The sequence below is a fragment of the Gracilinanus agilis genome, chromosome 4 (genome assembly GCF_016433145.1).
Source record: "Gracilinanus agilis isolate LMUSP501 chromosome 4, AgileGrace, whole genome shotgun sequence".
Classification (NCBI taxonomy): domain Eukaryota; kingdom Metazoa; phylum Chordata; class Mammalia; order Didelphimorphia; family Didelphidae; genus Gracilinanus; species Gracilinanus agilis.
In genome coordinates, this window is record NC_058133.1 from 431,463,906 (window position 1) to 431,485,860 (window position 21,955).

Genomic DNA, 21,955 nt, shown 5'->3' on the forward strand with positions numbered 1-21,955 from the left:
TTTTTCTCCAAAAAAAAGAGTTGAATTCAGTGGTCCCTAAGATCTCTAAATCTATGATCCTATAATCTATTTTTTAAAAGATGGGCTATTTTCACTTTGAAGAATCAGGTTGTACATATATGTGTAAAACCTGGGAATAATTAAGACACCTCTCAATGCTTTTCTTCTGAATTTATGATTTTAAACTTTTACTCTGTCATTGAAGTCAGTAATCAGATAATGATTTCATTGAACACACAGAGTTAGTATTAATTGGAAATCTTCTGCCTTATTTCACATGGCTTTTTTTTTGCTCTCTTAACCTTCTACTCCCCAGAACTCTAACATTTTTCCTTAGGTTGATAAAAAAAAAGACTTAGCAAAGCTAGTGGAACAGAGAATCACTGTTCATTTGTTCACATTTACCTTTAGAAGCTACTGGATTAGATATTTGCCTTAGAAGCAATGAGGTCAGACCCATTTAACTTTGCAAATAACAGAGTTGGCACAGAACACACATGGATTCTATTTGACTCATCTGGAGGGAATGTTCTCACAGTCAAGCCTGCAATAAGGAAGCTCATCTATCACTCATGATCTTGACATGTTTAATCTATCCATCCTTACTCTACTACCAGAAGGCCAGCTTTCCTGGGTGGTAGGACTTCTCTGGATAAAAGTAGTAGTCCCTGAAACATCATTTCGAACCTTAAGAATCACTGGATTGAGAAATTTAATGGTAACTATGTTCACCTTTAATCCAGGAGCTATTTCATCTGGCTTTCACTAATAGAAACACCCCCCAAAATCTCCAAGGGACAGTGACATGGGCCATTTAATGATAATGGGCTATTTGTGCTAATCAGAATTGTCACTTGAAGGTTGGAATTTAATGGAGCCATCCCGATTAGTGGTTGCTTCTTACTTCTTTTTAAGCAGAATTTTTGCAGTCTACTCAAAGGTACTAAATTGAATTGCAAGATATTCAATGGAATTATTTCAATTATGCTGAGCATCTTGGCTAAATTAGACCCACTGATCCTTATCCCCATCCTTTTTCAATGCAGCCATTGCAAAAGATCTGGTCATTTCATTTGTTTAGATCCAGTGTTAATCTCAGTGAACCAAGTTTTGTGGTGCATGCTGGTATTTGTCACTAGACACTTATCAAACCACATATTATCTGATGACTTTGTGGGTAGAGAGACTGGGTTCTAGGCAAGTCACAGCCTCTTTTTGCTTTAACTTCCTTTCACTTACTCCTTCCACCCTCTACTTCATAAAGTGATTGCAAAGAAAGGGAATTGCAAACCTTAAAGTACTCACCCTAGAAATGTCTCCCAACTGTTAGTGCCTTCCAACAACTCTCTCTCTCTCTCTCTCTCTCAATCTCTCTCTCTCTCTCAATCTCTCTCTCTCTCACTCTCTCTCTCTTTCTCTCTCTCTCTCTCTCTCTCTCTCTCTCTCTCTCTCTCTCTCTCTTTCTCACACACACACACACACACACACACACAAACATATTTCTATATACACATGCATTTGTATACATGTTTTCTTCCAATATAAACTTTTGGGCAGCTTTTTATCTGAGAATTCCCAGTACCTATCATAGTTTTTAGAATATAGTAGGGTTTTTTTTTAGTAGCAAAGAAGTGAGAAGAAAATATACATAAAATACTTGGGGAGCAACTAAATATCTAGTAGTACATAAACGTAAGGGAATATTACTATTTTGTTAGAAAAGATGAAAATAAATACAGAAAAACATCAGAAAACATGAACTGATGAAAAGTCAAGTAAGTATAACCAACAAAACAATATATATGTTGTGACTACAGCAATGGAAAAAAATAAAGACGAATGGAAAGAATAAGAACAAAACAAATGTCAAAAAATTGAAACTGAATTTGTGAAATAATAATGGCTTTTAGAGGTGGGTCTGACCCCAGCACCAGTTAGTTCAGCTTTAATTTGGAGATAAAATGATACACATAATCATTGAACAGTTAACAAGAAGAGATTTACTTAGTCTCAAATAGCATTCAGACATCTGTGAAATGAATTGGAGAATGAAATGGCAAAGTATTCCAGTACTTTGGCCAAGAAAACTCCAAAATGGTGTCACAGAGAGTTGGACATGACTGCAATGACTGAACAATAAACAAAACACTAAAAATATCAAGATTATCCAACAAAGATACAGAAGCTCTTAGTTTCTTTAAACATAGAACCCTCGTCCACCCAGTCTCTATATAGAAACACATCTAGTCAGCAAAGCAAGAGGTGGTGACTTAAGAGGATCTTTAGACATTCACTGAGTTGAAAGGGTTTTAGTTCTATTTGGCTGGGACTTTTATGCCCTTGGATGACCAGGAAACTGTATCAAAGGAGGCAGGAACCAATCAGATCTCAGAGACAGTTTTGTTGTAGAGGAAAAGGAAAATTTTGGTAGATATCAGTCCTATCACAATGGCCATACTTTTCCCCAAAGAAGAAGTATCTCTCTTAACTTTGCAGAATTGGGAGATCATGAGTATGAATGAATACTACAGATAATATTAGACTCAATGGTTGGTCATTTTTATAAAGCTACTTTTTTATTCTTTATTATAATATATATTTTTATTCTTTATTCTCTGGAGATTATAAAAGTACATCAGTAAAGTTTAGTTTTTAAAACAATGCTGTATGTCTTTGACTTAAAGTAATTTTTTAAATAATTAAATATCCTAAAGTCATATAAAAAGTTTTAAATTAATTTTATTTTTAAGGCACAAAGAGTCAAAGCCTACTATTTCTGATAGTAAGAACATGAAGGTCATTGTGACAACAAACCATACTAGGAACCAGACCCAGGGCTCTCTTTGGCATGGAGGCATAGACTTCATTGGTTTCCCAGAGTTGGAATTTGGAAATCAGGAATAGGAGCATTTAATTCTCCATGATACACCACACAGAATAAGTACCTTCTCTCAAGATCTTCTTCAAGAACATTCCTACAAATACCATCTACAAATATCAAGATGGGGTCCAAATGGACATGACTTAAATAAAAATGGTCATAATAAATTAATTAACATATGAGGAAGAAATTTCCATTTTGATTCATGGGTAGGAAAAGGGTTCATGATGTAGCAAAGAATAGTGAGGATCACAAGAGGACGAAATGGATAATTTTGAGTGCATAAAGTTAACTTTTTTACACAGACTAATAATAAGACTAACATGCTTAAAATGAGAAAAATAATTAACTAGGAAAAATTCAGCAATATTTTCCTGATAAAGGACTCATGTGCAAGATATAATACTCCTACTTCTAGATAGCATTTATCTAGCTTTATGTTTTGCTTTACCAATATTATCTCGTTGTAACCTCACAACAACTCTGAAAGCAAGGTGCTACTATTATCACTATTTTACAAATGAGAAAACAGAGAGAAACAGTTGTTAAGCAACTTGGCACAGAGCTAATGAGCATCTAAATTAAGATTCCAGGTCTTATTGGGAACAGGAACAGCACTCTATCCCCCATACTACCTAGATGCCTCTTGATTCAAATTCATAAAAATAAGAATCATTCCCGAATTGATAAATGATCAAAGGATCCCGAACAAGCAATTTTTAAAGGTAAATAACCAAACTATAAATAGACATATTTAAGAAATGCTCAAAATCACTAATAATTAGAGAACTGTAAATTAAAGCAACTCTCTGTTTCCACTTCACAGCTAGCAAATTAGCAAAGATGACAAAAGAGAAAAAGGCAAAAGTTGGAAGGACAGTAGGAAAATAGACACATTCATGCACTACATTGGTCTTAACATTCTGGAAAGTAATTTATAATTATGTTCCAAAAGTCTTTAAAATTAACATACCTAGTGATATCTACTAGGCCCGCACCTAGTTTCCATCACCTAGAGAATGGCTGGATTAATTATGACATGAGTATATAAGAATATTATTGTGTAAGAAATGATGGGCAGTTTTAAAACTCTTCAGTTGTACTAAGTATGTTGCTACTGTTGGAGAGAAAAGACCAAAGAGAATGTCCATATGATAAAAAAGAATGGCTGACTAGGAGAGGAAAATCTCGGTTATAAAATAAGAGAGGAGCTCATCTATGTTATATTCCAGTGAAAATGACATAATATAGAAATAAAAGACATATGTTGTGACTTTATTGTCAACAAGTCAACAAATGCTTTCTTTGTGCCATTCACTGTGCCAAGCTCTGGGGATACAAAGGCAAGCAAAAAAATTCAAATGAGGGAAGATAAAACATAAAAAAAAAGAACTGAAAAGGGTAGGAGAGGGTAGGAAAAAGTACCAGAGAGAGGTAATGAGAGAGAAGTCCTAAGTGTCGGCAGAGTGGCTAGCCAGGAAGAGAATAATGTAGTAAGCAAGGGATTAGATTTGACACTTCCTCAAAATGGAGGTTTCACCTAACAGAGGAGTAGACTGATTTTTAGTGGTGTATGTTAGCCTTTAAATTGGATTTCTTCAAATTTCTCACTTAGAATATTTTACGTGATAGATACCAATGATCAAGACCAACTTTCTCTCTTTTCCGCTCCTTCTCCAAGGTAGTTCTGTGAATTTTTCCTAACTACAATCATAAATTAATATTTATTGTTTTTCACCAATCCCTTAAATACTATTACATAGCAGATTAAGATTTAACATATGGCATGTTCCTTCCTGCCTTTTACAAATCATGGTAAAATATACATCTCTACTAAAATTTTGAAAATATAAGATAAATTATTTTTGTTTTTTAAATTATCTAATATATTAATTCAGAAATGTTTGGACCTTTTCATAATAGCTGGCATAAGATAAAAATTTGTAAAGTGATTAAAATATTCATTTGGTCCCCTCAACAAGCCACAAAAATAGGTATTATTGCCATTATCTATATTTTTTATTTCCATTTTTCAGACAAGGAAACTACAGCTGAGAGATGTTGAATGTTATTGCCTAGTGTCACAGAATGAGCAAATTCTGAAAATTTTCATTTATGTCTTCCCAATTAAAAATTCAGATCTCTAGTCATGTGGACAACTGCTTCTGTATAACCCAGAAGCAGAAGACCACATTAAAATGATATTCTGAATTGTCAGTAAACTATTGTTCTTTAACTTACGTTTTCAACATATTTTAAAATATCTTAGGAAGTCATTTACTCTCTCTGGGCCCAGTATCCTCATCTATAAAATGAGGAGTCTGACCTACATGGTCTCTAGGGTCCCATCCAAAGCTACAATTCAACAACTCTCTCTCTCTCTCTCTCTCTCTCTCTCTCTCTCTCTCTCTCTCTCTCTCTCTGTCTCTCTCTCCAAAAACATAAAGAAAATTCAAGAAGTGTCTTCTTTGAAGGGACTGGAGCAAGTGACCAAGGATGGGAGGGTAAGAGGAGAGACATTAGGAAAGAACAGTCCCAGAGGAGGATGCTTTGGCACAGCTCTACCAAAATGCAAAGTAAGAAGACAAGCTCCATAACTCTGGCAAGCTTGGGATGCAGCAATAGTAGCAAAGAGGACAGGAAAACAAGCATCTGAGGATACCACTTATTTTGAAGGAAGCCTTTTAAGTTACATTCTGCTCTCTTGAGTCATGCTTCTTGTCATTGAAAGCCAAGATAGAAAAATCTATTATTGGGAGAGGATCTAGAAAGGTGATGTTAGAATCAGAGATACCTAAACTTGAATCCTGCCTCAAACATTTACTAGCTATATGACTGTGAGTAATAATGAGGATAATAACCAGTATTTGTTGGTTATTGGTTAAGTAATAATGATAGTAATAATAACCAGTATCTATTTGGTTATTGATTAAGTAACAATAAGGATAATAATAATAACCAACATTTATACAATATTTTATGTTTCACGGTCTGCTTTACATAAGTTATTTTATTGATCTTCCCAGAATTCCTGTGAGGTAGGGCTATTATTAGCTCCAAAAAACAGAAATAAAATAAGAAAACTGAGGCTGAAGCCCAGAATCATGCAATTTGCATCTGAGGATTCTTACCCACATATTCCTGACTCCAGAGACAAAATCACATGATCTGTATTCCAAAATAAATATAAGCAAGAATCCTTCTCAGCAAGTAACAATACAACCTACACAAGAATCCCATTCAACAAGGGATCATGAAGTGCTTATATGAAGACCTCTAATGAGACTTTTGGGATAGTTTTTCTTTAAATAAAATTTTATATCATTTTCTATGTCACCATAATTTCCCTTGGTATCTTTACCCACCATCCCTTTCCTCAAAGCCCATAAAACATATCCCATATAACAAATAATATTTGCTTAAAGACAAAAAAGAGGGAAAAATCAGCATAACTGAACAATACATGGAAAAAAGTCTGAAAATATGAGTAATGTAGAGCATTTGTGGGCTCTCACTTCTGCAAAGAGGTAGACTGTGTCTTCTCATATCTCTTCATTTGAGCCCTCTTGATATTTGTAGTTCTGACATATTCTTTTTTTTTCTGTTGTGTTCTTTCCATTTACATCATTGCGATTTTTGCGTATATTGTTTACTTGGTCGTGCTGACTTCACTCTAGATGAATTCATAGAGATCTTTCCATGCTTCTTTTTAATAAATGGCCTTCATTCTGTCATTTCCTATAGCACATTAATTGTCCATCACATTCAAGTACCATAATTCATTTAGCACTTCTTCAATTGATGGGCTTGGGCTTTGTTTCTAATTGTCTGCTATTACAAAAGTGCTGCTATAAATATTTAGTGTATATGGAGACTTTCTTCTGAACATCAATGACCTTCTCGAGGGATAAACATAGTAATAAAATCTCTCAGTCAAAGATTATGGAGATTTTAGTAATTTATTTGCATAATTCCAAATTTCTTTCCAAAATCTACTGGTTCACAGTTCCATCAACAATATACTAGTGGCCTAACTAATACTCTAAAGGAATTTAATCTGCTCTCCATGAATGGGAAAAGAAAGATAGGTTAATGAGTTTCAAAAGAGTGAGGGGCAGATAGATGGTTGAGTGGATTGAGAGCCAAGCCTAGAAAAGGGAAGTCCTAGTTCAAATCTGGCCTCAGATTAGCTGTGGCATGTCACCTAACCCTTATTGCCTAGCTCTTTCCACTCTTCTGCCTTGGAACCAATATATGATTTTGATTCTAAAATAGAAGGTAAGAGTTTAAAAGGAAAAAAAAGATAATAGTGAGTTCTACTGAGCTCCCAATTATTTCAGGAAGAGTTTAGAAGTTCCTAAACCAACGTAACAGGGAATTTTAGATGATTTATATGCTGGATGTTTCTGCCACAAGCTGAGGCAACTGTGTGTTCATCCTCATTAAACCCTTGCCAGATGAATCTTATCTTGCTCACTTGTGCCAGCTGTATGTCAACAATTTGTAATGCTGTTTTCTTTAAAGCTTTTTAAAACCTTTACACTTTGGGACATCATTCTAACAATGAATTAGATAGAAGGGATGAAGTATTCACTGCTACTAACTGAATAGTTACATTGTCATTAATAAGATGTTTCCCCATTTCTACTACCACAAATTGTTGTGGAGTATGGAAGGGAAAAGAAAAAATTGAGAGATGGCAAACAATGTTTGCTTTTCCCATCAAGTTATTTAGTATATCACTGAAGAAAATGTTAAATCAAATCAATGAATATTTATGGTGTACCTGGTATGTGAAAGGCATTCTTCTAATAAAAATAACAATCATTTATGAAGTGCCAAATATACAGAGAAATACTCCATTAGGCACTGAGGATACAGACAAAATACAGACTTTTCATTTTTCATCAGTTCCTTTACACAATTATAATTTTATTTTATCTACCTCACATATTGGGTGGATTTGTTAATATAATTAAAAAAGGAAATGAGTACCGAGAATAAGTGTAATTAATTCTTTATCACAGTTATGTGGCCATAATCCTATTATTGTGGGGCTTAGGAATACCAGCCTATGATTTATTATTGCTTTAAACCAAAAGAGCTATTCGATTCTTTCCAAAATGCACCTTTCATTCAGCGTGGCCCAAAGGAAAAAAACTGGATCAATCAAAAACAAAAACAAAAGCCCAAGTCACAACAAAATGAGGTATAATGTGTTCTCTAAAGTCTTCTATGCCAATTGAATAGATCACAGATTCAAATTAGTCTTCATGGGAAAACAAACTAAACTAAAAAATTTTTAAAAGAGAGAGTAGTGTACTTATTTTCACAAAGTGCAAATTATCATTTTAAAATTCTTTTACTAAACTTGAAAATGCTTAACTTATTTTAAAATACATGTCATACATGATTAAATACAGTTTCTATTAAAAGAGACAGCTATAAATGGATTTATACATTCTCTGTACATTTTCACAAAATAGGAGCCATCAGATCTCCAAATTTACAAGCAGTTGACAAAGCATATTATTCTTTTCTGGCCAATGGGTTTTGGTCCCATTATCTATAGACTCCTTGAAAATGTGTCTTGATCTGTTTTATTCTGCATTGTTCACTTTTTCAGGGTAAAAACAGATGATACTTTAAAACTTTTCCTTCTGCCTCTCCATCACATTCTCTCCTTATATTAGAATTTTAAAATCAAATCACTTGCAATGCAGAGATCCATGTCAGAAAAGAAGTATGTATACAAGGACCAATGAGGCTGGCTTCTCATAAACATTACAATTAAAGCTAGTAAACTTCACAATTCCTCTTCGCATTCATTCTTCAATAACTCTGAGTCCTGTGCATGATCATCCCAATATCCACATTGGCTCATGCTATATAATGTGCAAAATAGTCACAACATGAATGATAAATAGGAGTTCAGACATGAAATATATTTAAATATTACCTTACTTCCTTTATCATTTAATGCTGAGTGGGGAGTTACCTGAAAATATCTTATGACCATCTGTAATCAAACAGCAAAACTCACCTTAAAAGGTGGGTAGGTGGCTTGATTTGTATAATAACAACTAGAGCAGCCAAAATTTGCATATTGCTTTTATTTAGCAGAAAATATTTCCTGCTGATTGTCTTTGATTTTTTTTTAGTAGAAAAGGGAATATAAGCATACAGTTGTGATGAATTCTAACTATACAAATAACTGCAAATGCTCAAAATAATAATACTCTAGTGGGCTGAGAATTCCCAAATTTTGCAGTCAACTAAATCTTGTGCAATCCTAATATTGTTTCCAACTATCAATTTACTCTGTCTTTAAACAGCTCAGCTACAAGTGTGTTCACTGCCATACAAAGTGACCTGGAAATTGATCCAAAGTAAGAGTGAATTTTTAAAAATGAAACTGAAAAGAACAGTTCGTTTAAACAGGAACAGGTGTACTTACACACCTCGCTGACAAAAGGCCAATGGTGAATGGATAAGGGGACCACTATGGTTGGCGTCCAGATTTTGTTATTAAATATGGACTCGTATCTTGAATTCATGAACTTTCTGAGTCCCAGCCAAACAAACCTAGATGAAAGCAGACTGGCTAATTTTTTATGTCCTAAATCCAATTCCCCTGTGACAAGTAAAGAAGTCCAAACCCAAGCCCAAGATTGAATTGCTGCTCCTCTTTCCCCAAAACTCTTGCTAAAACAGCAAAAATCTAGCTTTTACTCCTTTTAAATGTAGTCCATAACTCTCTCTCCACCCTTTTTATTCCTTGTACCATTAAGAGAGACCTTTAGGAGTAGACCAAATCAGCCCATGGGAATCAAGAATTAAAAACAAACCAAAAAAAAAAAGTCTGTGCAACAATTCTTTGAAAAGTGTCTTGATTTACATGGAAGGTGGTGATACAGGAGTCCATGAGGCTACAAGACGGGCATGTGCTGAGGCATCATACTGGCTGTCAGGAATATCTGTGGCTGAGACGCTGCCTTCATACAGAGGAGATCCAGAAGAAGAGGAGGCTGAAACCGCATGGGGCAAGGGTGGGTAGTGTGCTGTGGAGCCTCTCAAAAACTGAGCTCCCAACCCATTGGACATCCCTGCTGACTGCGCCACTGGTGTGATAGTGCTGTTACTCACGGACCACAAGTTGGGATACTGGCTGGAATGAAAACAAAAACAAAAACTCCAGTGAGCAAAAAGAACAGGAAAGTCAGCCACCAGAGCAGAGAGCAGGTACAAAAGAGGGACACAATAAAGTCACTAAATGTAAAAGAATCTTGTTTGTAATCATCAGAACTTGCGCTTCTTAATATTTTTCCAAAAGTAAGATGAGATAGACAAATAGGGCAGGTTATAATAATAATAGAAGCTAACATTTATATAGCACTTTAAAGTTCACAAAGTGTATTAGAGATTTATTTTTATTATATTTGACAGCCTCTTGGTGTAGCTGGTGCTATTATTACTCCCATTTTACAGATGAGGAAACTAAGACTAAGAGAAGTTGTTATTTGCACTGACTTAAAGTTTCTAGAGGCAGAACTATAGAGCTCCGGTTTTCCATGACTCTATCCCTCCTTCAATAAGCTACTACTTCTGACTCATTTTATTTCTCTTTTAAAGCACAAATGACTTGGCTAGGGTTCCTACATAAACATACACAATAAGAACTGATTAATTCAAGTCAACCACAAACATTTGTTAAGTCTCAATTGTGTACAAAGCACTAAGCTAGGGATAGGAAATACAATATTTGAATTTCAAATAAAGTTTATAATTCAAAGGGGAGGAAATATGAAAGAGGCATAACTAACTGTATTTAAAGAGAGAAAGGCAAAGCCTTTACCAGCTTGGGGTATCCAGGAAGGATTCTTAGAGGCTCAAGGCATTTGAGTTAAGTTTAAGTCAAGTAGAATTCAAGGAAAATGGGTAACTCCTAGGTGTAGGAGCCAAGAGGAGAAAATGCCTTAGAGGCAGGAAATGGTTGAAAATGTGGAGATTAAAATTAACATACAAAAAACTGAATATTATATTTAATAATTTTTTATTAATAATAAACTAACAAAAAACTAACTAAAAGGTACTAACCAGCCCACTCCCAAGAGCAAAAGAGGAAAAACGAGGCAGAGCCTCAGAACTTATACAAAACGTGATCATGCAAACATAGACAAAAGGAAAAGCATTGTAGGTGATACAGAAAGGAATTTTGGGCAATGCAGTTCCAGGGGTTCAAGATTTTCCATCTATACATTATATCGTAGTCCATCCAGTTAAACTACAGTAGTTCAGGATGTCTTGACTACAGGGGGGAGCCCTGATAAAATATAATCTAGTTAAGGTATAATGGTTCCTGATTGTAAAGTGCCTTGAATGGCTGAATGGGATAGTCTATAGGCTTTAAAAATCACACTACCTGAAAACAGTTCTTTGCCTGTCAAAGGGAGTTATAATAAATCAGGGTTTAGTTCAATGTTATTTGTGCACTTAATTACCTACGGGTAAAAGACATTCTAGCATGGAAGCTTGCAATAAGAATCAGAACACCTGAATTCTTATCTTAGCTCTGTTGCAGGTGTCCAAAAACAGTGTCATAGGTACTAAAGGGAAACCCAGAGATGGCTAATACACAGATCCTGAGCTCTAGGAGACTACGATTAAAAAGAAATATACAATATGAACATCTAAATAAGTAACTTATAAAGCGAGCCTCCTGAAACAGTTGGGGGGAAAGCACTATTACTAGGAGTTACAATCACAAACTTTTGAGAGTTGAATGGGGGAGAGGAGGATGGGAATATTTATTAAAAGACTACTTAAGTGCCAGGCACTGTACTCAGTGCTTTACAAATATCTCATTTGATCTTCACAAAAACACTGTGGGGTAAGTACTATTATTATCCCCATTTTGCAGGTGAGAAAACTGAGACAGACAGAAGTTAAGTGACTTTCCTAGAGGGAAACAGTTAAAAAGTCCCTGAGGCTAGATTTGATCTCAGTAACCATTGAGTCAATCCTATTCTGAAAAGAAAGCCCACCATGATATACTTGAAAAGTGGCTACCTAGCTTCTGGTTGAAGATTGCCAAAGACAAGGTTCTGATGCCATCACCTATGGAAGAAGCCCCTTCCGCTTTTGTGTGTTCTAATTGTAAGGAAGTTTTGTTTCATTTTTTTCTTGTCTTCAAAATTAAATTGGCCACTTTGCACCTTCCTCCTCTTGCCCTCTGGGGTCAAACAAGTTTAAATCTCTCTTCCACAATAGTCTTTCACATGCTAGGAACACAGGTGCCATGTCTCCCCTGTGTAACCTTGGATAAATCATTTAGAATCTTTCAGAGGCCTCAGTGTCCTCATCTGTAAAATGAATGGAGGTTACTTCATCTGCACAAAAAATGAGGAGAGGACCTAGATTGCCTCTATGGTACCTTCCGGCTCTAAGAGCCATGACCCTTTGTGGCCAAGAGTGACACAAGAACTAGTTATTTAAGTATCCCTTCTACATCATAACTGTTCCATCATAGTTTCTCTATATTGATATATTTTGAGTCATCACAAGAAAATAAATCAGAATTTTGCAGAAACCACAGGTGACATGCAAAGAACAACAGATGACACAGAAAACATTTAGAAAATCAAAAAGGCATAAAATATATGTATAGTAAATATCAATATATTTTCTCTTTTAATACTATAATAATAATAATAAGACTTTAAATACAGTATACACACTTGTAAAAAGTTAAAATGAATAAAAAGTTAAAGTTTGCAAAAAGAATGCAAAAGCCAAAATATTCTACAAGGATTTTCCAGAGCCCTGGGACACTGCTCCCCTAAAACTCCAGGTGTAGAAGTATTTCTATATTTCTTTCTTGATTTGAAGTCTTTGCCCCTGGCCAGAGTTCCCATATAGCACTTAGAATCATTTTTATCAAATATGTCCTCTCTCTACTTCTTCCTGTCCCACGGCCTCCAGAATCCATTCACAAAGTTCTTCACTTACTCTTTCAGAACAGGAGCTGCATAAGATTTCCCATCAATACATGGGGAGAGGGGAGAAGGATTCATATTTGAGGATTAAGAGAAGATGTAGAAGTTTTCATATTTTTTCATCACCATAAGGGGGCACTGCCTCAAAGCTGAACCTAGACTAAATAATGAGGTGAAAGCTACCCTTTCCCCCAACTTCCTTAGCAGCTCTGCCATCCAGATGTTGTTCTTTGCAATATAAAGCCAAGCAGAGGGGCAAGAAGCAAGGAAAAGGTTAGTTCCCTTGTGACATATCAAGAAAACATGGGCTTTGTTATACACCCAAGTGATGTACCAACCAGAAAGGTTCAAACCATGATTTTGTATAGTCTTTGAAGCAATGTAAATAAGCCAGCACTCTTACCTAGAACCTGGAGATGTGCCGGTGCTATGACTCATGGGCAGCATACTGGTGTGGGTGGGCATTCCAAGACTGGACCAGTTGTCATGGGATTGAAGCATGGACAGACAGGCAGAAGAATTGTCAGAATAAGCTAGGGAATTTGTGGGGGGAAAAAAAGATTACTGGAGCATATCCTAAAACAAAAAGTTCAACTTGAAACCAAATTTAAAATGTTAATCAAGCAATTATGTCAAACAACAGACATAATTCAAATTAGTGTTATCTAGTAGAGGTTTCCATTTATATGCTCTATGACAATGTTTTTAGACTAGTTTGAGAAGGGTGCCAATTGTATATGCTTAGAAGAGAATTCAACAGTGTTTGAAGACACACTTTAGAAGTGTAAGACCTATTGAGATGGACATTTTGAGGAGCAGAGGAAATATTCTACCAATCTAACACTCCTTCATTGGGAGAAGAGATTCCATGAAGAAAATGTGTACATCGAAAGGAAGGAGTTACTATTGAGTGATAGGAAATGATACATAAAAGTAGAGAAATACAAGAAGACAAATAAAGCAATACAGAATGATTAATAATATTTGATCGATGCATGTGCAAAATAAAACCAGGGTCAAAAATCTGATCAAAGACATAAGAAGAACTAGAATGAAACATGAGCTGTTGCTCTTAATTTGTTAAAATTAATTAATTTAATTTTTAAAAAGAGCAAAATGAAAATCATTTGAAGCTTTACGCTATCTTTTAAAACATTTCTTTGAATGTTCAAAGCTTCTAAGCTTTGAAAAGAGTAAAGCACAGTGAGAAGAGAACTAGTTCTAGGGTCAAAAATCTCAATTTAAGACCTCTCTGAGTGACTTTGAGCAAGTCACTTAAATTTCTTGGGCCTCGGTTTCTTTAAATGTGAAATTAAGAAAATGAACTAGAGAACCTGTGAGATTCTTTCCGGCTCTACTGTTAGGTCTATGATCTTATTAATTAATCTTTAAAAATGTAAAAAAGGGAAAGATTAAGCAGTTGATCAATCATTAGAGGCAGCCTTATTTAACAAATGTAATCTAATTTCTTTTGCCACACTGTTCATGTAGTGAGAGAGGTACCATTTCCAGGTGACAACCAGGATTTTCTAATTGGTATGATCATTAAACTCAACAGATATTTTTAGAAGTCCTTTTGGAAGTAGTAGAAAGGCACTGAGTAAATTATCATTCTTCTCTTTATGCTCATACCCTAAGGCTTGAGCCAGCAATGTCAGGGACAGATCCAAAAGGTACCCTCCTGGGTCAAAAAGTAGTAATGACAAGAATTTATTGATCTAATTATTCTGGGGAGATAAAGAAGAGAACCAAAGGATCCCTTTTCTTGAGGACTTTTCTAAATCTAATTGAAAATAAAATGGACGCATGAAATCAGTAGAGTCCATAACTTACAAATCAAGGGTTTTTAAGTTGATGTCTATGAATTTGGTTTTTTAAAATATTTTTGTAATTGATTGTATTTCAACATAACTGGTTTCCTTTGTAATTCTTTTATAATTTATTTAATGCATTTTAAAAATATTCTGAAATTGTATCCATGACATAAAGAAGCTGTAGAAAGTGTAAATTAAATATAATGTAGGACAGACTACATTCAAGTTCTTGAGGGGAGAGGAGATAAAGCATTGAAATCCAAGTTTGGTTTTAAATCAGTGAACATTTCCAAGAGGATAAACTTCATGATTTTGATCAAATCACTCACTTCCCAAAAGACAGGTCAAATTGGATTCCTCAATATTTGGAAAAGAGACTTCAATAACCTTGTTTCTAAAGCTTGCAGTAGACCACTACAAATTCAGTCTCTTTTAGTCATCACCATCTAATCAGACATTAGACTTACTTGGAGAATTGTTGCGATGAGTATATGGGTTGGGATAGGGAGATGATCGGTGGTTCCTCAGTGTGGGGTACCGTTCACACCCATGTGTAGAAGAAAGGGCTAAAGGAGCTCCAAACTGAGGATGGGGATTGGCAGGTGGACAAAGGGTACCAGTTCCAGGAAGAAGCCACCCTCCTACTGTAAGAAAGGAATAGTGTATAATTTCTGGGTGCATTATTCATCATAAAGTGGGGTAAAGAAAATGTCTATTTTGTTTTTGATAAAGTATATAGTTTTGCTCATTAAATTGTGCTTCTTTTGTAATTATTTCCCTCAAACATCTAAACTCCTTTTCTTATTTCTCTTAAACTAGCTTCAGATTAGCTTTCACTTTAAAAAAAAAGTCTAGTTATGTAGAAAATAAAAATGAATCAGAAAACTCATGTTCTGGGTATAAGAACAAAATTTGAATCATCCATACAGCAAGATCCAGAGTATTAATCTTCCCTATTTCCAAAATACCGACTTTTAATTTGTTTAATATGCATAATTTTAGCACTATGGATAATTCCATAGGATGCAGATTACAACCTTTCCACAACTCAATAAATAGGCAATTCAAAGATCTGTGGTTTTAAAGTAATCATTTATGGAACCCAGGTCACATATTAATGAGATTTCTTTGGATTCCCAAAATACTTCATCCATCTCTCTCTGTCTCTGTCTCTGTCTCTGCCTCTCTCTCTCTCTCTCTCTCTCACACACACACACACACACACACACACACTCACACTCACCACCCACATGAGTAATTTGAAGTCCATTTTTTCTTCCATTTCCTTTTGAGAAAATGGGGTCACTTGCTTCAGAAAAACCAGAAAAGAGACAATAGAGACCATTAATTTGGGTAAGGGAATGGCTCCCAACAGCCAAACTACAAACAATTCCTTAGACAAGATCTAAGTGAGCTGTGCAGATATACCCAGAACATATGTGAAACCTCATCTGAGATCTCAGTTTGTTTATCATCATCTTTAAGTGGCTTTAAGTAGCGTTTGAGTTGCTTTACAAGAGATCTGTTAACTACCAAAGGATAATAAATAGCTACATATTCAGAAAAGAAGAGAAAAAAGTTTTTAATCAAAACTCTGTCATGTCTTGTTAATCTCCTTATTGCCAGTAGAAATTATTGGCCATAACCTTGATGGTTGCAATAGTATTACTCTTAAACCTCAAACTCTGCAGTCATTATATTTTGCCATTATTGCAGCATTTTCCAAAAGCTCTATATCTCTGTTCTATATAGAGGATGTAAGCTGATACACTTTTTCATAGGGGCAGGGAAATTTTCCCTTCTATTATGCCCATAGGGCGAATGGCCCCACTGTAATTATGTAAAGAGAACTCTGCTTGTCTAGAATTCACCCCTTCACTTCCCTCCAAAGAGAGTATTAAACCTAGGATATACCAATATGAAGCTTAATCCTAACATTTCAGCTATCCTAGCAGCACTTAAAGGCTTCTTTTGACAGGTTAAGGCTCCAGGCTTCACAGAAAGCCTGGTCCAATTCAACTTTACCTTGGGTGCAGTGCAGAACAAATTTCCAGACCCTTTAGTGACTTGGAACTAGCTTTAGAATTCCCAGGAATATATATGTAAGACTAGATTCTTTTGAACTGATTTAGTCTTTCCAGTTTAAGAAAGATTTCTATTTCTGGCAGATCTCACCATAAAATTGGTTCCTATGCTATTCACCCAGATCGCATTTATTAGAAATGAACTCTGCTGATGTAAATTCTCCCCTTTCTCCCTCCAGAAAAGGATCATACTCTGAGGCCCCTAGAAAATATCTCTTGTCTCTGTCTCTCTACCTTCATTTTTCTGGCCCTGATTCTTCCTATCAGTTAAGCTACAAGTGTATACGTGTACAAAGGGAAGTGAATAATAACAGAACCTATCTCAACTACAGCCTCCCTAGCTACACAGTTACAAAATCTGAAATGTTGATTTTAATTCGGGAGGTAATTAATACAAGGAAGATAGTGTCAGCACCATTCTTACCACAAATCCCTATGTCCTATGCCCAGAAGATAGACCATTTTCCTATCCTCTCTTCACTAAGTGATTTACTTTCATCATCCCCTAGGTCTGTCTCCATCTTCTAGGGCTTAATAACAAAGTATACTTTAAATAGTTCAGTGCAGAACATACATTGTGAATATCCAGCCTGTTGATTGTCTCCTGATTCTTCTAATATATCTTTGTGGTCACTTCTGTAAAAAAAAAACAAAAAAAAACCAAAACAAATTAACTGTTATAAAAAGAGAACACACCAAGGAACTTTGATAGAACTAATATTTGAGCTTCTGTATACTTTGCTAAGTGGGCATAGTTAATAGGAATTCTCTCACCTTTCCTTTGCATCAAGGAAAGCCTTTGCAAATGGATTGTATTTAATTTTAAGAGCTGTGATCTGAAAAACAAGAAATTAAATTTGCTAATATTCTTCTGCATTTCCCCTGTATTTAATTTAGTATGAAAATAATACCCCACAAAAGATCAACTATCAGCAAATATTCAAATCAATTTTTTTATGAGAAAGTCTTTGGTGAAAAATTATGATGTTCTAAAGCTGAGAGTTTGCTTAAATTCAGTTTCCTGAAGAATGGTCACCTTAATAAGTTTACAAAAATCTTTGTGTCTGATGGTCTTATATTTATTTTTGGCGTGTCTGCAATGTTAAATGGGACCTTCAAGATATTACCTACATCTTCTCTGCTAGATTCTAATTTTGCCATGAACATTTATTAGATTTGTTAAATAACTGTCAAATCTCCAGGGCACTTTTTTTGTATAAATTCTGTGAAAGAACAGAGATTACTGACAATTGTATTAAATTCTTGCCAAGGCTTTACCCAAAACTATCCAAAAAAAGATTCTATCCTAGGCAAAAGTCCTTTCTCCTTTCAAATCAAAAGAAGATTCTACAAATCTTCTTTCTTTATTGGACAATTCTGATAGGCAGGAACTTCTTCATAAATCTATACTAACTTACACTTATTAAGAGCTGGAAGGGCTCTTAGAGATCATCTGGTTGAAACCCTTTCACTTTACAGATTAGGACACTGAGGCCAAGAAGGATAAAATGATTTTCCCACAGTTACCAAGTGGCAGAGCTTCAATTCAAACCCTCTCAGGTCCATACGAATGCTCATAGAATTAAATAAATGGTATACCTTGTCATTTTTTAAATTCCATGAAGGTAAAAAAAAAAAACCCAAACAACAAAAACTTTCTTTCTTACTACTTTTAGTATTAGTACCCCTATATTTGTTGATATTTATATAGTATTTAAACGTTTATACTATATTGTACACACATTATCTCATTCAATAACATATAAAGAGTTTCAGTGGATAGACACCTGGTCTTGAGAAAGAGTTGGGACTACTGGCCTCTGAAACATACTTTCTGCTGACTTGGGACAAGCCCTTAGGGATCCAGGTCACTCTTTAAGATTAAAAACTACAGAAGATTTGTAGACTACTTCAGGAAAGAATTTCTTCATCCAAAGCCTCCTAAATTTATACCAATCAAAAACCACCCCACCATAAAATTAAATAGTTTATCCTATTATTTCATTTTTAATTAATTTCTCTTCCCTTTCCTCTTTCTCCCTTTTCTCTTAGGCCTGTCCTCCAAGATACTCAACATAATTCATATACTTTGAAACTATAACATTAGTCCAGAAATAAGCACTTTTAAATGTTTAGACAGAATAAATTCATATTTCCCTCTTTTCCTTTATTTTAAAACGTTTGCCCAAATAGCAGAGCCAACCAAAGGCGATCCCTTTAAAAAGGTGGTCCAATTTGTCTGCTGTTTATCTTATCTTTCCTCCCCCAACCCATCCTCTTATTTGTAGGGAGCCCCAAGTTCCAATTTTCTTAGACAATGGAATCCCAGAAGCAAAGCAATTCTGCATAATTCTTCCTACCTCCTCATTCTGGTATGCAGTAACTGCTATAAACTGGGTCTCAGGAAAGGAGTGGCTGGTTATCATGCGCTGGGGCCCACCGACTCTCACTATGTGGATTCGGGGCTCATACTTGTGTAAGGAGTTCAGCATGATCTGAGGAAGGCAGGAGAAGGGCTCCATTAGCATGGTGAAGAAAATGGCTTCAACAGAAAAAGAAGTCATTCATTTGACACTGATTCTTTTAGGAGGAAGATTGCAGAACCCAGCCGGCATTGTCCTAAGTAGAGCAGATCCAACCCAAACCAAAGAATGTAATCATTGTGAAAAAAGTCCTTCTGGCCAATCAAGTAATGCCTCTCAAGGTATTTATTTATGCTGCTTGGCAGAACAAACTTTTCATAAAGCAGTATGAGAAATATGCTACACAAATACCATTAAAGTCAATGAAAGCCAATCAAAAAAGGGCTTTGGTTTGGGACAATTAAGACCTGAGGCCTCTGTAATAGCTATGGGTGTTCTTAAGAGCCTTGGTTTCTTTTGCAACTTGGCAGAAAACAAAGTCTTCCATGAACTATTCCCAACCACAAAAGAAAAAAATTTAGAAAACCAATTTTCACTTACTACAGGTTGAAAAGGGCTTCAAGTTGTAAATATTATGGGAGACATTTAGTTTTACTAGAAGAAATGTTTACAATCAATCTCAATACATACTCCTAAGCCTTAGGAAACCTGAGAGCCACATATGGGATAGAAATGAGAGCTACACAGTCACCAGGATCTCTCATATAATATTTAAGTTTGGCTTCTTTTTACTCTCCTCCTGCCAACCTCCATTTTAGACAGATTTGATGTTATTGCTATCAGTTTTATAGAAATAAGAGATTAAATCTCTAATCAGGAAGGGGTAAAGCCAGATATTTTTTTGCCTAAAGGGATTGATCAGTGGGTGTCCCTCTGTCTGTCCTTCTATCCATCCCAGCCTTCGACCCACTTCCCTCCACACCCAATGAGTCTGTCAAGGTGAGGCCAGGACCTACCTGGCCCCCTCCATTGAGTTTGTTGGTGAGTTTGACTTTGCTGAAGGAGACAGGTGCCTTCATCCAATGAGCTCCAAAGTTTGGTGAATCTGGGTGAATGTAGACACAGCTGGGGGCCTGTGGTTCTGGCTTGCCCCCTGGCACCCATTCTCCATTTACATACTTCCAGCGGTGGTTGTCTGCAGCCACGAAGTCCAGCAGAAAAGAGTACATAGCATTGGGGTCTAGGCCAGATACATTCACCTTCAGCACTGGGAACATCCTCCTGGAAAGGGGGAGAAGCAACCAGGAGAGGGCCAGAGATGAAGGAGGATAGGGATGAGAAGGAAAGAAGGGAGGAAGCTGTTTGCTATGTTCAGAAAAATGTGTCCCTAGTATGGAACAAGCTCTTAATGTTTAATTTGATGACTCTCAGAACCCAGTGGTCTAACAAGCAATGGAAGTTGGCTTCCTCCGATTTCCTGTTGGTTTGCAGGGATATTATGGAAAACTGTGTGACTAGAAAATTCCCGGAATTGAAGGGGGAAAAGATAAAGGAGAAAAAGGTAGAGGATGAGGGAAAGAGGAAGAACTGAAAGTCTGGAAATCCAACACTTCCACAAGGTGCTGAAAAGGGTTCCAATCTTCCTGACACACTCCATTGCATTCCCGTTGGGCTGATGACTAAAAAAGTATAAGGAAAAGTATAAGTGCAAATCAGTCTAGAGCCCTGAGCTTTCAAGCTAAAAAACTCCCCAGGCCTTGATCAAGTCTGTACTCTAAAATGGAATGTGTGGATGTGTGTGTGTGTGTGTGTGTGTGTGTGTTTAAAAGATAGACTTGGTGTGCAAAGGATCGAAACGGGGAAGGTAAAAGATTGTTCTCCCCAAAGATTGAGGTCCATATTCACAGCCTTTCACAAGGTATCTGCAGAAATGCAGACCTGCCCCCTAAATAAGAAGGCTTGTCACCCAGAAACTGAGATAGTTACAAAGCCTGGAGATTTAAGATCTTGATAGAACCTCAGAGCCATCTAATCCAATGCTTCCATTTTACAGAGGAGGAAACTGAGACCCAGAGGGATGAGTTGACTTGCCTCAGGTCACAAAAGTAGCAATAACAACCGAGATTCGATCCACTTCAACTCTATTGGACAAATCTGGTCAGAAACCGTGGAGGTAAGTGCAAGTTAGCTCAGGAAAAGCCTCAGTAATTAAATTGAGTTCTGGTGCCAAAAGAAGGCTGGGGAGGCGAGGAGGAGAGTGCAAGAAGAGAGTTTGGAACAGGAAGGTCAGGAAATCGGGGTGCGAGACTATAAGCTTTACCTGCCATTCTTCGTAACGATCATCTCATTGGTGAGCTCCTTGAAGCGGAGCCAGAGTTCATTCTCCTCCAACGTGACGCGCAGCGCGCTCTCCGTGGGGTCCCCCTTCTCGCTACCAGCCTGTAGCTCATTCTCCACAGCACTCAGCAGATGGTCCACTCGGTACTGCAGGCTCTTCCCAGAGCTTTCAGCGTTGGGGGAGCTCATCCTCTTACTCTCTGGCACCCCCCTCCCCGCCCCCCACCCCTCCCCTGACCCCCGAAGGGCCAACTCACTCTCCGAGAGCCACCTTCAGCTACACCAGGTTGCCACCTTTACAAGAAAACTCAGCGCTGGAAGAAGTTGCAAAGTGTTCCAGCATACAGCTGCAAACTTGGAAGGAGTGGGTAGATAGAAATTGGGGGGAGGGGGTCAGGGGAGAGGGGAGGGGGGAATAAAGTTAATTCCACTTGAACTCTCGGTATGTGAGACAGAAACTGGTCTTAGAGGTAGTAATTAT

At 36.5% G+C, this 21,955-nt stretch overlaps 1 protein-coding gene across 2 annotated transcripts; it reads right to left on the bottom strand.

Annotated features, from left to right (window-relative positions):
- Window positions 1–9,775: 9,775 nt before the first annotated feature.
- Window positions 9,776–21,663, bottom strand: TBXT (T-box transcription factor T). 2 transcript variants are annotated; one of them, XM_044675786.1, is made up of 8 exons: window positions 21,458–21,663; window positions 20,154–20,418; window positions 19,135–19,269; window positions 17,549–17,610; window positions 17,349–17,410; window positions 15,158–15,334; window positions 13,280–13,409; window positions 9,776–10,049 (listed from the first exon to the last, which is right to left on the bottom strand). In XM_044675786.1, exons 1-8 carry the CDS (start codon window positions 21,661–21,663, stop codon window positions 9,776–9,778), a joined length of 1,311 nt encoding a protein of 436 aa, XP_044531721.1. The 2 variants fall into 2 exon arrangements, with proteins under 2 accessions (XP_044531721.1, XP_044531722.1); XM_044675787.1 differs by lacking the exon at window positions 15,158–15,334.
- Window positions 21,664–21,955: the final 292 nt, after the last annotated feature.